The sequence below is a fragment of the Melopsittacus undulatus genome, chromosome 3, assembly GCF_012275295.1.
Source record: "Melopsittacus undulatus isolate bMelUnd1 chromosome 3, bMelUnd1.mat.Z, whole genome shotgun sequence".
NCBI lineage: Eukaryota > Metazoa > Chordata > Aves > Psittaciformes > Psittaculidae > Melopsittacus > Melopsittacus undulatus.
Genome location: NC_047529.1, coordinates 22,989,671 through 23,005,562, shown reverse-complemented (window position 1 = coordinate 23,005,562; position 15,892 = coordinate 22,989,671). Strand labels below are relative to the sequence as shown.

Genomic DNA, 15,892 nt, shown 5'->3' with positions numbered 1-15,892 from the left:
TTCCACCATGAGGAAAAGGAAGACAACAGATTCACCTCATTCATCCACAGATGTGAGTGAAAGGAAAGAGAAATTAAGACTGAAGCAAGAGGTTGGTCTGATTAGTGGAGTGTCATTAATTGCAGGCACCATGATAGGCTCGGGGATCTTTATGTCCCCTGAATGGGTACTACATCATATGAGGAGCCCTGCCAGCAGCCTGCTTATCTGGGGAGCCTGTGGTCTCCTGGCCATGTTTGGAGCCTTGTCATATGCTGAGCTTGGAACCATAATTAAAGAGTCTGGAGGAGAATATATTTACATCTTGAGGATTTTTGGTTCTTTTCCTGCTTTCCTTTTTGCCTACACTTCTGTTATCCTGGTGAGACCAGCTGGTTTGGCAGCTGTCTGTCTGAGCTTTGCTGAATACGCTGTTGCACCGTTCTACCCAGGATGCTCATCTCCACCAGTTGTCATCAAATGTGCAGCTGCTGCCTGCATCCTGCTTTTAACTATTGTCAACTGTCTCAACGTGAGGCTGGCAACGTCTGTTATGAACGTTTTTACAGCTGCCAAGCTCTTGGCGTTGCTGGTGATTGTGGTAGGCGGACTGGTGCTGCTCACCAGTGGACAAACTCAGAGCTTTCACAACGCTTTTCAGAACACAACTACGAGTATTGGGGCAGTTGGAGTGGCGTTTTACCAGGGGCTCTGGTCCTACGATGGATGGAACAACCTGAACTATGTAACCGAGGAACTGAAGAAGCCTGAGGTGAGTGAGTGAGCTGAGCTTTACTTACTAATCCTGCTGCTAGTGTGTTTCTATCAATGATTGTGTTAAGAGCAGTAATGAAGGGAGGAAAGACTACAGAGCTTTCCTTCATATTTGTTCTGTCTTCTAAGACAAGACACCTGTGGATGTGTCCAGAAAGGATAAAAATGAGTCTCTAGGCAAAAAAGCTGCCTACCTATAAGAAAGCACTAAAATACTCCATTGACTTAAAAAAACTATTAGGCAGCACTTGAATGTTTTGGGGGTGAAGTTTTGCTTTAGTGTTTAGAGGATCTCACTGTAGACACCTAGTTTATGCAGAAAAGCACTCACTGCTATAATCTATACAGGTTTCTTAACACCATATAAAAGAATTGACCCATAATGTATGCATCAAAACCCCACTTATCTCCTCACTGTATGGAGGCGGAGCTTCAAAGCAAGCGAAGCATTGCTGGAGCAGGAATCTAGCTCCCAGAATGACCTTGTCTTTAACTGCCTACTTTTTTGGTATTGTTCTGTCTGTGCTTTAGGCACTGAAGTTGCTCACTTGCATCTCACATCAGCCCTTTCCGTGCTGTATCACCTCTTTGCACAGATCAGACACTATAGGCAGTGAACAACCTTTTTTTTAGAAAGAGCTATGAGTGCAGTGTGTATAGAGTGTGCTTTCTATGAGTGCAGCACACAAGATTTTACAGATAAAATGAAAATACACAGTTAAATATTAACCTAAATGGCAGCAAAGATCCTAGGGTCATGTGGCACTTTCTCCCACAGGACCTCAAGCACTGATATTGACAGCCTTGGGGAGTGAAGGCAATCACATAAGGATTTGCTGTATTTGTCCTATGGAGGGAATGCAAATTTGATATTTCATGTTTTACTACTACTTTTTTTCCCAGTGTTTTCAGCTGCATAAGGTAGTGTTTGTTGATTTTGTTGAGCCTTAAGATGATCTTTGGTGTTCCAAGATTGCACCCTGTCACTAGAAAAAAATTAAGATCCTTCCAAGAGCAAATCTCCTGTGTACTGCCCTGCTTGGATTTAACCTGTAGAGGAGTTAAATGTGATGCAACACACACTGGTATGTCACATGTGTCAGTAGGATGTTCATGGGAAGACACAGCACATCAGGAGATGTAACACACTAGTAACAAATAAAATGAATATTAAAGTAATCAAGACGTAACCAGGCAATGACATCTTGGGCAGCTATGAACCAAAATACTTTTTAATAAAATTTAGGGTTTTTTTGTTGGTTGGTTGGTTTGATTAGTTTTTTAAAGACTAACTTTAATGTACAGCATTACTGTTTGCCTGCCATTTCTGGGAGACTGGTGTAAAAACTGTTGCATGAATCTGGATCTAAGTCTTGTTCTGTGAAACGCTTAGTGAGCAAAAGGAGCTTGAATGAGGGACATGGGTGGTGGCAAAGACAAAACAAACAAAAAAGTCCAGTGCAGGTGTAAATGTGCTGGGCCTAACACTCCTGTCATCCCTTTTCTAGGTGACCCTTCCCAGAGCTGTGATGATTGCCATTCCTTTGGTTACATGCCTGTATTTGCTGGTAAACATAAGTTACTTAGCAGCCATGACTCCATCTGAACTGCTGTCTTCAGGAGCTGTGGCCACCACCTGGGGGTGAGCTCTGCATGTGGCAACACAGCCAATGCAGTCCAATGAAATACTGGTTCTCTCCTGAGTTTCAGGAAATTTAGCAGTCATTTCCAGTGGGAATGGTAGCACTGCATTGATCAGACCAGGAAGAACTGTCAGGCCATGCTACAGGGAAGCATGCTGCCAGTCCCTGCTCTGTCACCTTCAGGTCAGCCTTTCCCCACCAAAGGTCAGGGCTGACCAGCCCTGTCTGGCACATGGTCTCTGAGGTGCACATAGGCTGCCAAGATAGGGTGCTCTGCAGCACATACTTTACTTCCCATTCCCAGTCATTCCCACTGGGAATGTGTGGCTCCCCTCCAGCTCATGTTTTACCCCATGGAAAGTGGCCATAAATAGGGAATGAAGTGTATACTGGGAGCATCTCCCCACAGTGAGGATGCAGTGAGGGTGCATATCTGGACTTGGGAACTGGGAGATACCCCACATTTCAGATACTTCCAGAAAAATTAAGAGGACAATGTGCTGGCCCACTAGTGCAGAGTCAATGGGTTGGGAGTGAGACAGGAGCCAACTGGGTGAATCCTGTCTGCTCAGCACCTGGAAATTAGACCAGACCAGAGCCTTTTGGATCAGTTTCTCCATCTGTGGGGAAATGGAAAACAACACTGGTGTCTACAACACCTCTGAGAAGCAGAAGTGTTATACATGGGTCGTGCAGCCTTTGGCAATTGTATCTTTAAGTTGACATGTTCTTTTCCAGAATTGTACAGAAACTATTTGTACCTTACACCAACCTGAAGTGTTTGGTGTTATCAGACAGGCTTTGAGTAAGACAAGGATTTTAGCAAGAGAAGAAAAGGACCATCATGTGAAATGTAGGCACTATCGACTTCTAACCAGATGATCTACCACCAGAACATCCAGCCTTATTCTAAATGTTTCCAAAGACACAGAATCCATGACAGCCTTAAATGAGTTGTCTGGTTGAAATGATGACAAACGGATTATGTTGCTTCTCATCTTCTTCCTAATAAGTCAGCAGCATCTTTGCTTCTGTGTTCATTACACAAGATGTCCAGTTTGAAGATCCAACTGAGCTATTGCTAGATGTATTCTTTAATAGCCTTTCATGTCATTGTAAGCAGGAGCTTTTAAAGGTCTAGTGCTTTGTTTGAACAGGTTACAAAGCCTCACTAAGCCCCAATGTCATGAACTTTCCCTACACTTCCTTTCCCATCATTCCTGATTAACAAGTTGTTTGTGAGCTTCCTCCTTTTTAACACATCTCTTTTTCCTGCCTGATTAACCTTTTCACCCCAAGAGTGCAATTTAAAAAGACACATTGAACTAGTGACCAAAAAGCTGGGCACTCAGAAGCTGAAAGGACAGGTAGAAAGCTACAGGCTAAGGAGAGTGTAATGGTAATGGCTGTGATTTACAAGCAAAAGATGCATCTATTCAGGTCATTAAGAACAGATGGGAGGAGTATAAAGAAGCCAGAGGAAGACATGTCACATTGAATGCATTTATTCTCCATGTAAGAAGAAAACTGCCAGAGAGATATATTTTTCAGTGGTGAGAGGTTCACCCACAACAGGAACTCATGAAACTCCCCAGCATTTCTTTGATGCCAATGATTTAACAGTAATTGCAGATCTCAGTTTGCTTGTAAGAAGTTATTCAGAGTACCCCCTGTAGTTCATTTTCAGCGTCCAAACAGCAGAGCACCAATCTCACAGATGCAAAATACACAATTGCTGAAGATTTTATAATTGATTTTGTGATACATGTAGGTTTCCCTTGAGATCTTGTGTTCTGGAGTCACATGGCAATAGGAGATAACCAGATGACATCATTTTCAGAAGGGAGACATTTTAGTTGTGGTTATTGCAAGTAGCTTAACTTGAAGGACCATAACCCAGATATTAAGCTTACAAGCTACATTTTTGAAATTGTTGTGGTAGTTAAGCTCCTGCCATGAGTTCGGAGAGCTGAACTTGTGATTTTGGATACTTGGGATAGGTGATACTAAAAAAGAGTAGATATGGCTTGAAGAGATTCAGAATTGGAAAGGGTTCTAAAAAATGTCTGAATTTTGGATTTTTGCCAATGAGGGGAACAGTGTGTTTGGTTTTGTGTGTGTGTAGGTGATAATTACCCCAAACACCTGCATTTAATGCTCAATTCATATTTGTCATGCTGCTCCATTGCAGAAGACAAGTTTCACTCTTAGGTGAGAAGATTATCCTAACTTCCAGATAATTACCTCGAACTCTATTTGTAACCCTGCTACTCCTTCTGTTACAGAGAACGCAAACCATAAATGCCTGAACATGTTGTAGAATCAAACTTATGAAATTCAAACAATTTCTTTGGCTTTAGCATGATTCACAGAGTAGCAGATATACGTGCATATGGGATTAAAGGTTTATATTCTTGTGGATATTGGAGAAGAGTTTATAATGCAGGGTATTTTTTCAGGTCCTGTGGGGACAGTTTTTCTGCAAGCTAATACTGTTGGCTGTAATAGCAGCATATCCAGGATTTGCACCATAACATCTGTACGCAAAACTGGGGGGAGTTACCTGCTGTGACAGCTTAGTACACCATTACAGTGTAAACGGATGTAGATATATGTATACCAGGCAGGAAGGAAAGCTGCCTTTTCTGGGCACGTCAAACTTACAAGTGACTAAATATTATGGGAAATGAAAGAAGGCTTTAAATCCTTAGAAAGGCTTTGGAAAAAAATATATCAGTGAGAATAATGCAAGGAAGAAACCTGCCTGGTTCTACAATGAGTATTTATACAATTATGAGCTGTGATGTTATGCTGTGAACTTTTTCCCCCCTCAGAGACAAAGTCCTGGGCCGTTGGGCATGGCTTATATCCCTGTTTGTGGCACTGTCTACGTTTGGTTCATCCAATGGCACATTCTTCAGCGGAGGCCGGGTATGCTACATTGCTGCAAGGGAAGGCCATATGGTAAGGACAAAAATAAAGAGATCTGGCTTGCTTTGGGTGATTTTACCTTCTTGTGACATTAAAGCAGAGGAAAACACCGTGTATGTTCAGCTGGTAGAGTGATAGTTCTTCAGTGGTTTGCTTCTTGCTCAAACACTGTCTTCCCCATCTTCTTCAAATGTCAGGTGTATGTTGTTTCCTGACTTTCTTCTTCAGCCACGTCATTTCAGAAGGATACATAATTACATCTAGGCTGAATTTTAAGAACAGCTTTGAAATGAAATACTGATGTACTGAAGCACATGGCACAGGCCTGGGGGGTCCTAGCCAATATACCTGCCAGGGAGAGGAAACCCAGCTATGACTGCATGTTGTAAAGCACCCTTGCTCACACTGGGAAGGTAGTTCAGCACTGGCAAGCTGCCTTTGCATACAAAGCAAAAAAAAAGCTGGTCTCAAGGGTGTTCCAGGCTTTTCAAGCTTCATAGCAATTACAAGGTGACACAGCCTTCCATCTCACCTAGCTGGAGTTTTCAATTGGTTTTGTTAGGTGGAGCCAAATCTGGGAGCCCAGCAGAGGCCAGGCTGCTACAGCTCCATGCTCTGTGGTCCAACTGGTAGGTTCAGTGTGTATTCCCAATAAGAACACAAACAGAAGTATTGATTGATGGCTTGGCTTTGCAAGTGAAGATTTGGGAAGGGTTTTAACCATGCTTACTACAAGCACAATGACCAATGGCATGTGGAATATGCAAATCTGGTTGGAAAAAAGGATGCTTTAGGCAATCAGGAAGTGTCTGACCAGGACTGTCATCTCCTGAGCAATTTTGTGCTGGTCCACCCTCATGCATGGTTGGATATGCAGCTTCCCATGCACCTTGTCACCTACCAATTCGACCCTCACCTGTCCATACAGACAAGTGAGAGCCAAGCACTTCCAGCCTGCGCAGCGGAGTTTTTAGGTGAGGTGCAGCTTGCACAGAACTGGCCCCATCCTTTACACCTGAGGTTTAACTGCCATGGCCTGGCCTGCTAGGATGGTGACAGCAAAGTCCACAGGTCGTAGGTTTTATAAGGGTATCCTTCTCTTAGATGGAAGAACTTACAAGGCTGGACGAGCTCCATCTGCCCGGGTTTGAAGATAGAAGTTTTCCTTCTCCTGTGAGGAAGGCCTGTCTTCACTAACAAAGATTCGGGAAGAGCTGTAATCCACACATTCTGAACAAGACTGTCATCTCCTGGTCAATCTCGAGCGACCAATGACACAGCAAGAGTCTGTGCAGGATTCTGACTTAGAGGTGTTCAGTCATAAGCCCACAGATGATAGCCTCGCGCCAGTGGCTCCTCAGCCAGGCGCAAGCACCAGGGATCTGAACCTGAGGTTTCCTTCATACTGAGCAGAGTTACTATTGCAACAGCACCTCATCAGTAGGGTGAAACTAACCTGTCTCATGACAGTCTGATCCCAGCACACGTTCCCTATTAGTGGGTGAACAATCCAACGCTTGGTGAATTCTGCTTCACAATGATAGGAAGAGCCGACATATATATACACAGATACATACATACTTATATATATGTATACATGCATATTACAGACAGCAGGGCACACAGATCTACACATGCAGACATGCTTAGTGCTCACACAACCACTAGGACAAACAGCACCAAGGGCTTTCTCTAGCTGAACAGGCAAGTGTAAGCAGAAAATATATATACATATACACGTATGTACAATGTGGACCCCACCAGCAGCTGGGCTCAGGCATTCAGTCTGCCCAATAGCAGTCCCTGTATCTCAGTCTTCCCAGTTGCTGGTACCTGGGCATATAAGCTACTGCCCCACTCCAGCTGCTGGTAGGGACCTCTCACCCACAGGCACACCTTTCCCACACTTCCCTCTCTCAGTACTTGGGCTGAGCTGGATTTTCCTCCTCTGTTTTGAGTAGGCATGTTCTATTCCTCCTGGACCTTTCTGCTTCTTTGGTCCCTCCCCACACAATCTGGGTTTTCAGCTCCAGGTGCAAAGGATACCACTTTGTACCAGCTTCACTCTGTGCATGGGAGGGAATCTTTTTATGTATATGGATGACCAAGTTGGTGGATATGACTGAGTGGGTGGTTACTGGTTTGGGTGATTACTGGTTTTGGTGGGTACTGGTTCCACAGCTTCTCTTACTGATGACAGCGGCTGCCGTATCATGACAAGCTCTGTACTAAGCAGTTCACAGATATTCTGAATTTGACCATACCAGACTAAGAGCTGAGTGCTAGTACTGTTTCTCGGACACTCACCTCTAGCAGAAGTCCTTGCATGATATTTTGGTTGGAAATCAAAAAAAAAAAAAAAAAAAAAAAAAAAGAAGCCTTTCTTATTAAGCTTTTCCAATAAACCAAGTAATAAAGAAGCTAATAATTATTTCCATGTTCTGGAACAAATCCTGATTTGCTTTGTGGTTACTTGCATGTTTCTGGAATAGTCCTTGTCTTATTTTCTAGTCAGCCCTAGAAAACTCAAGTCTCAGAGGGATGTGACGGAGGGCAGAACAGTGGGACAAGGTCCTGATGATCATCAGGAAAGCTCTAATTTGACTCAGCCTTAGTCTATTGCATTACTAGTTTGAAAACCTCATCTTGCCTGCCTAAACTGAGCATATTTGATATGAAATCAGTGAGACACAATGAAAACATCCTTGAGGGAGCTTCCAGGTTTACTCCTCAGACTTGAGCAACTTTTATATTGTGCTTATTTGATGATCACAAGTGGCTCTGGCAGCAGGCAGAGCTCCCACAAGCAGCGGAGATGGATGAGTAAGGATCTCCAAGTACATGATATGATGGCATATTGGGTTTTTTTTGGCTTTCAGCCGGACATTCTGTCTATGGCTCACGTGCGATGCCTCACACCCTCCCCTGCTCTGCTGTTTACATCTGCCATGTCTTTAATAATGATATTATCAGGAAACTTCACCACCATTGTGAACTTTTTCAGGTATGTACATGTAGCAATTCTGCTTGCATCCTGGGGTTTGAATTGTTTAGAAGTATTTCTTTCAATGTTTTTCTGAGCAGAGGCTATTGTTTTCTAACCAACACTGGTGAGAGGGAAAAGAAAGAAAAGGAAGAGCTTAGGAACCAGCATTTTGCAATGCATGAATGCTTCTGTCACTATGTGCTTAACTGGATGTGATTCATCCTCATATTGAAATGAATCTATAATACTTAGATCATTCAGAAGTGCTCATTGGGCTGGAAAGGAAAGGAATTGAAGAACTACTACTATTGATATTTATATCAATATTCTCCTTTTTAATTGGCGATGTAAACATCTGGGATCTGCAAGGCAGGCCTGATGTTCCTGGATGATCTCACCACAAATGTAATGCTTTTTTGTCTTTTTTTTCTTTCCTTTTTCTTCCAGTTTTATAGCATGGTTTTTCTATGGCATGACTATTTCTGGTCTCCTGTATTTAAAAATCAAGAAACCAGAACTACCAAGATCTTACAAGGTGAAGTAAAAACATAAACCCCTCAAACCCTTTTCCTGTATTCCCAAATAACTTACAGAGCATTATGAGGAGAGAAAGAGCACTGAGGCTGGTTGCTTACAGATTTAGTGCGGTTGTCCTTCCTTTTTTAATTTCATGTTTTGTCAACAAGGGGCAAGATACTGTGAATATACCAGCATAAACCAAGGCTGGTTTCTGTCTTGATAAACTTTTAATAATACACTGCCCCCTCACTGTGGAAAATATATCAACTGTATCCTTTTATAAGAGATGTAAGAAGAAAATTAAGGACAATTCTGACCAACAATGTGATCTACTGCTTATGCTCTGAGAACTTGGTTGCACTCCTCAGAAGGCAGCCCACGTGTAGGAACCTTGCAGAGGACAAAAGAATGCCCCAAGTCCTTTGAGATGTCCAGAGGACATGTTTGCTCCCCACACAACAGCTAAGTGGAAGGAAATCAGAGATTACCTGTTCTTCCCCCTGGTGCCCTGAGCAAGTCAAGCTGCAGTGTTTCCTCTGTGACCAAGGAAGTGAATGCAGGACAGTGACTTTTCCCTGAGACATGCTGAATGAACATCTGGGTTTTCAAGGGTTCCTTCAGGATGTAGATGACAGGCTGATGCTACCAAGCTGTGTGAAGCTATATTGAGTGTCCTGTGGGGCTTAGGATGACAGAGAAGAGCAGTGTGCTGTTAAGTCTTCCACTTACTGGACAAAAAGGCACAAAAGGAAAAAATGAAAAATTCCAGCTTGAACAGTCAGTTTTTCACCTTGCTGTGAAATCATTGTCTTGTGCATTCAGTAGCCTCAGGAGGATTGCTTCAAGTTTAAATTTAAACGCTTTCTGAACAGAGTTACAGAAATAGCTTCTGAGATTGCCTGTCCACCTATCCAAAAAGAAATAAACCTTTTTGCCCAAGGACGCTAAAGTTCAGTTATGTACATGTTGCTGTGTTTTGTCTACAGTTCAGCTTTTGGATGCAACGTAGTAGGGAGAGCAAGAACAGGCCTGGCACTAACACCAGTAGTTTGCATCTTCAAGTCTAGGAGGGCAGGGAAAACCAGGGTTTAGGGTGTGTGGTGGTGGTGTTGCTCTGGCAGGGATGTTCAACCTTGGAGTGGGGATGGGCTGGGAAACAGGATGTCTGAACTAATTGGGATTTGTAGTTAATGCCTCAGGTTGCACCAGGGTTTCATCTAAAAAGCCTTGTGCAGAAGTTTTAGGGTTGTCCATACCCACAGTGGCCCAGTGTTACATTGACTCTTTATGCTGATCTTTTGCTTTCACAGGTCCCAATTATCATCCCCATAATCGTGCTGATGGCAGCTGTGTACCTGGTGTTAGCTCCCATCATTGATCATCCCCAGTCTGAGATCCTCTACATCATCCTGTTTATTTTCAGTGGTGTCATTCTTTACTTCCCACTGGTTCACTTCAAGCACCACCCTCGTTTCTTACAAAAAGTCACTTTATATCTCCAGTTGTTCCTGGAAGTGGCACCAACCACCAGAAATGCCAACTGAGATAACATCCTCCCAGTGTGTGGCTGTGGGCCTTTGTAGTATCCTAGCACCTTGGTTTTCAAGGCTTAGAAGTTATTTTCTGTAAAGGTGAATGAGCAGAATGAAAGTGTCACTAAAATGTCCAGCTGAGAGACACTAGAGCCATGACTTCTCATGTTTCATTAACATTCTGGGGACATGTTTTTCTTATTTTCAGCTCTGCCATGGCAGATTACATACAGATTCCAAAGCAGTACATGCTTTTGGATTTTCCATCCCAGGAAAAGCTGTTTGTCAAAAACTTAGCTCTTGTATTTCAATGCAACAGGCAACAGAAGACTGACAATGAAATATTATTCCTATAGCAGGCTGTGACCCTAAGCCATTCCTGGAAATGTGTTTAATTATTTCCACCCAGTTCTGCCCACTATGGCCACAGAGCTGCTCAAATAAATAATGCATGGACACACCATGCTCACAACAAAAATGTCACTTTGGGTATTCATTTTGGGAGGGTGGTTTTCCCTTGCTCCTTCCAGTCCCAGGTGCACAGTCACAACAGTCCTTTCTCTGTCTCAGAAATCATCATGCATCTCCCATAGAAAAACCTCTGACATGAGACCAGAAGTGCTTGAAAGCTCTGCCAGTTTACTTTGTTGAGAATGCACTACTTGTCATCTGGCATCCAGTCATTTATGATGAGGACACAGACAACATCACTCAGTACCACTGATGGTCACTCAATACCCTTCCTATAATTCCCACAAAGACAAATCATTTCTTCTGTGGTAAATTGAGAAAAAAAAATCTACGGTGTATGTAGATTTGTGTGTAAATAGGAGGATACTCTCATTGCAAATTAAAGAAATCACATACATTTATGTATAATGGGCTACATTAGGAGAAATGTGTCCAGCAGGTCAAGGAAATACACTGTCCATTTAGACTCAACGCTGGTGAGGACACTCCTGAAATACTGCACCCAGTGTTGGCCCTGCTGTTCAAGGAGGAGCTGTGAAGACAACAGAGCCCAGCTCTACTTGGCAGTGACATCCAGGGGCAATGGCCACAAACTGTGGCTTGAGATATTCAGGACTCCAGGAAATCCCTTCACCATGATGGCAGTGCCACCTTAGAGCAGTGTGCAGGGAGGTGATGAGAGCTCAGTTCTCTTACATTTTCCATCACAGCCAGTTCCACCAACTCCCATGATTCTAAAGGGACAGCACAAAAGAGTCATGGGCTGTGCTCTCACCCACACCTAACACACTGCAGCTGCCTCATTACCCTGAGGCTCAACCCTTTTTTTTTTTTTCTAGAGGAGAGACTTTATATGCTGCTTTCTTTCCATTTGTCCAGATTGTTCCTGGATGGAACTTTTCCTCTCACAGGCTAAAAAGGTCTAGGTGTTAGTCCCTAAGATGTCTAGCTGTGTGTCGAAGTACCAAGTATTACTGAGGTAAACTTTTCTGTCAGCATTTCTTCTGCATACCTAACCTAATACTTTGCTCCTGGAACAGGGTCACTTAAACCTCCAGGTTTCTCTCAGTCCATGTCAAAGCTGTGTATCTGATTAAAATCTTATGCTGCAGTGCCACCCCTTCTTTTCCTCTGAGTGTTGACAGCAGGAGCTACAGAGATGCAACAACTTTTTTCCCAATATTTTTTTTCCAAGTGTTAAGTTCAGTAATGGGATCAGCCATTTGCTGCTCATCTTCTAAATCCTTAGCTTAAATGGAGTTTAGGAGGATTTCCTTCCACTGCTTTTTACTGGATGTGCCAATAAAGGCGAGTGAAAGAACAGTCTTCCCTCCTGAATCCTATTACAATCCAAAATTCTTGGGATGCCACCTAGTCTTCCCTCCCTGTATATCCTGCTGGAGACTGTGTACTTAAAGGACTGATAACTCAGGGGCTCTGGGTTAACTTCCCACCACTACTCTAGAGTCTTCATCTGATGAAGGCAGGATTCTTAAAAGACCTTCATCTCAGCTACTTACCTAAAAATGAGGATAATATTACTTCTTTGATTTTGTTTTTAAACAATCTCTTTTTCCCAAGCATATTTATGGAACCTACCACATGGATCGTGCTCTTTTGAAGTTCTACAGTCCATATCCAAAAAGTAGGAATTTAAAGGTTAGGAATGGACAATATTTGTGGCTTTAGCCACCTATCCTTGTGTACCTAAGTACAAGGTTGTTGTTTTGTCTATATTATTCTTGTGGAACAGGAGTTATTTCTACTTTTTCATATTATGTGTGTAGTATACTATAGATGGTAAGAAGGTGAAAGGATTAAGTGGTTTACTCAAAGTTATACAGGAAATGCATAGTAAGTGTGACTGTTGCTCCAGTCAAGACTTTTACCATGTAGCACATCCTTTCTGTGCACCTGTGACATATGAATAATAATGATGAACACAGAAAGACAGCACTTTGGATAAGTAACCTTTGTTATTGATCTGTGTGTGGATACATGGGAGCTGAAAAGCTGCAAGTATGTTTTGCACCAGCCTCATTTTCTGTAGACGTTGTTGTAACAACATGTTCTTTTTATTTATGTTGCCTAGGGTTTGCAAGCACAGGTGTTTATAGTGCCAAAACAAGATGAGAATGCCAAGATAATTACAATAAAATGGACATTAAAATGAAGTGTGTTGAAATAGTTGTTTGTGTTTTTCATCCAAGAAAAACAATTCCATGGAAATTTTACTGCATGAACACAATCAGCACCAGACTCACCTCTCCTTGGATGGGAGGTTTAACTGCATGCATGGGTGCTTTCATGTGTGTGCACTCATTTTTCAAAATGATTGTTTATCTATTTCAGCCCCGGCATATGCAAATCAGAATCTCTCTTCATCAAACATTTACAGCAGAAGTGTCAGGAAGAGGCATTGTGTCCTTACCATTCATTGCTACAGCACAGTCACAAACGTGATGGCAAGTAGAGCTGTACTGCTGCTGTTGTGTGCGCAGGGCTCACTGTAAGATTATGTTGGTCCTTTCTGTCTCTGAAGCTCTAGATTCCTGTGGCCTGTACTTGCCCTCAAAGTACCCACAAGATCTATACTTTACCTCAAGACCCTGAGTACAGCTGAATCCCTTACTTCAGCTGGCAACCCACAAACACCAGTCAAGAGTTGCACCTTGGTGCACAAAGCTGAATGTGTTCCAGGTCTTTTCCTGACTTCCTCAGAAGCATCAAAGATGGGCTACACCTGGGGATGGCCAAGAATGGTCCAGTGTGTGAGAGGGTGTGGAAAACCCTCCTTTGGTGATTTTCGGATAAGCCTGGCCCAAGTTCAAGTGGTTGTCATCATTTGTGGTTGAGGAGACATTTCTCCTTTGGTGAGACAGAACAGGATCCATAATGATTTTAATTTCTCTCTGTTGCAGAAACACAGTCCACCTGCTTGGTTTGGCTGGGTTTGTCTTATCAGTTCATTGCCAGTGCAGAAGGTTTACTGTTCAGTGTCTCCTACTCTCTCCTGAGACACAGGGAGTCTCTCAGCAATGCTAACTTTCTCTCCAGGTCAACACGCTGAGAAGACTGTAGAGCTGCTGTTTTCAATGATTAAATAAATACAGTCAACTCTGTGAATCACAGACCATTAAAGTATGGTTTGGAACCAACCTCTGCAGGGCTTTAGGCCAACTCCCTGCTTGGAGCAGGACTATTCCTGACACTAGATTAGGTCATGTGTGACTCTGTTTTACCATATCTTGAAATGATATGAGGATGGAGAGCCCACCATCTCTTTGCACTGCACTGATATAGAAAATTTTCCCAAGCCAGAGCTTTTGGCTGTTGCCCTTCACTGTATCACCTGTTACTGCCAGAAAGGCTGCTTCACCATTTTTGTAACTGTCCTTCATGGAATTGTAGGTTTCTATTAGATTGCCTCTTATCCTTCTTTTTGCCAGACTCAGCAAGCCAGACTCCCTCAGCTTCTCTATGCAGGTGGCATGTTCTAGGCCTCTAAGCATCATGGGAGCTCTCTGATGGATGCTCCCCAGTTCTTCTGCTTCCCTTTGGAATTTTGAAGTGATCAGGCATCAAACCTTCAAGGACACTGATATCCTTTGACCTGCTTACTGTACTTCTAATGTAGGCCACTCCTACATTAGGAGTGTGTAACCCCAGCCCCTTTCAGCTAGCCAGTTCCCAGCCTGTGCTGATGCCTAGGGTTGTTCTATCTCAGAGGCAGGACTCATGCTTCTCATTGCTGATCTGCAGGATGGATCTGCTAGGCTTAGTCCATGTGTGTCTCCAGCTGCCTTTGGATCGAAGCTCCACCATTTGGCATGTCAGCCATTCCCTCCCATTCAGTACCACCTGCAAATCTGCTGAGAGCACTTTAGTTGCATCAACCAGGTTGCCCATGAAAATACTGAAGAACACTGGGCCCAGGTTCAACTGTTGTGGCACTTGTTACCAGCTGCTAACCAGATGCCATGTCACTGATGCAGCTTGCTGTGTAAAGGCCCTCATGCCTAAGAGCTTCAGCTGACTCGGTGGAAGGCAATGGCAAACCCTTATTTTGTACAGTTTGTGCTAGTAATAGAAACTTCAGATAGGCTGTGATAAATCTACCCATCAGGATGACTCAGCCTAGCAGATTAGAGGCATCTGTATCTTGCACTGTATAATTTATTGACTAGTTAGTTGAATATCATATGGGTCTTTGTGTGTGACTCATTCCTCATGAGGAATGATTTTTGCTAAAAAAGGATGCAGACCCAGGGTCATACAATGTATGAGTGGTCTTAGGTTTGTGAAGTGACAGTGAGACTAAGGGATAGTGAAAAAGCCCATCTGTTTTTAGGATGGAACTACAATGTCAGATTTGTCCTCGGAGGTGGTGGACGCTACGGCTTGAGTGTCTGCCAGACAAATGATCATCTTTTTCTCCTAAAGGTTGGTCATTAATTCTTACTGTTTAATTTCATGGACTATGCCCTGGTTTTCCTGCAGTGAGATGACAGGCAGCGGGGGAGCTGAGTAAAGGGAAAATGAGAAGTAGATTGACAGAGAATTTCTGTATATGCAAGTCTTGGCTTGTGTGTCCAAGTTAGCTCTGTAAAATACAGACATGGACAACACCCAAGCAGAAAAAAACATGCTTTGGTCAGAAGTTCAGAAATAAAAGTTGTTTGTTCAGCAGTGATTCCTTCCTTTCTGTTTGTACATATCTTTTAGTGCATGATCTATTTTTTCCATGGCACATCTGTGTCATTAATGGACAAAGCAGAGCAACAGTTCCATATTTTGCCTTTTCCCGTTGCTCAGTCTGTGGCTGCTGTACTTCATTGACTGGTCACAATTCCTCTAAAGAGACAACTCCAGAAGGAACATAGATTCTCAGCAGAAGGTATGAGCCCTGGCACACACGGCATCACCACAGCGTCATTGCTCCCATTTCCTGAGTTTGGGATTCAGAGCTGTCCTGGGGAATCTCTTGGAGTGTTAGGTCCTGCTGTCCTCTTTCCTTTGCTGTAGCCTTACTCCAGCACTCTGCATGCTTGGCTTTC

General features: G+C 43.1%; 1 protein-coding gene across 1 annotated transcript; it reads left to right on the top strand.

Moving 5' to 3' along the window:
- On the top strand, positions 1-11,670 carry LOC101880312 (b(0,+)-type amino acid transporter 1-like). The gene is made up of 6 exons (XM_031046624.2): positions 1-751; positions 2,262-2,395; positions 5,231-5,360; positions 8,207-8,331; positions 8,761-8,848; positions 10,143-11,670. The coding sequence occupies exons 1-6, from the start codon at positions 8-10 to the stop codon at positions 10,374-10,376; spliced, it is 1,455 nt and encodes a 484-aa protein (XP_030902484.2). The 5' UTR covers positions 1-7; the 3' UTR covers positions 10,377-11,670.
- The last annotated feature ends 4,222 nt before the right edge of the window (positions 11,671-15,892 follow it).

Coding starts and splice junctions, on each gene's coding strand:
- LOC101880312 (XM_031046624.2), top strand. CDS start 8: ATGAGGAAAAGGAAGACAACAGATTCACCTCATTCATCCACAGATGTG. Junction 752..2,261: donor AGGAACTGAAGAAGCCTGAG/GTGAGTGAGTGA, acceptor TCCCTTTTCTAG/GTGACCCTTCCCAGAGCTGT. Junction 2,396..5,230: donor GCTGTGGCCACCACCTGGGG/GTGAGCTCTGCA, acceptor TTCCCCCCTCAG/AGACAAAGTCCTGGGCCGTT.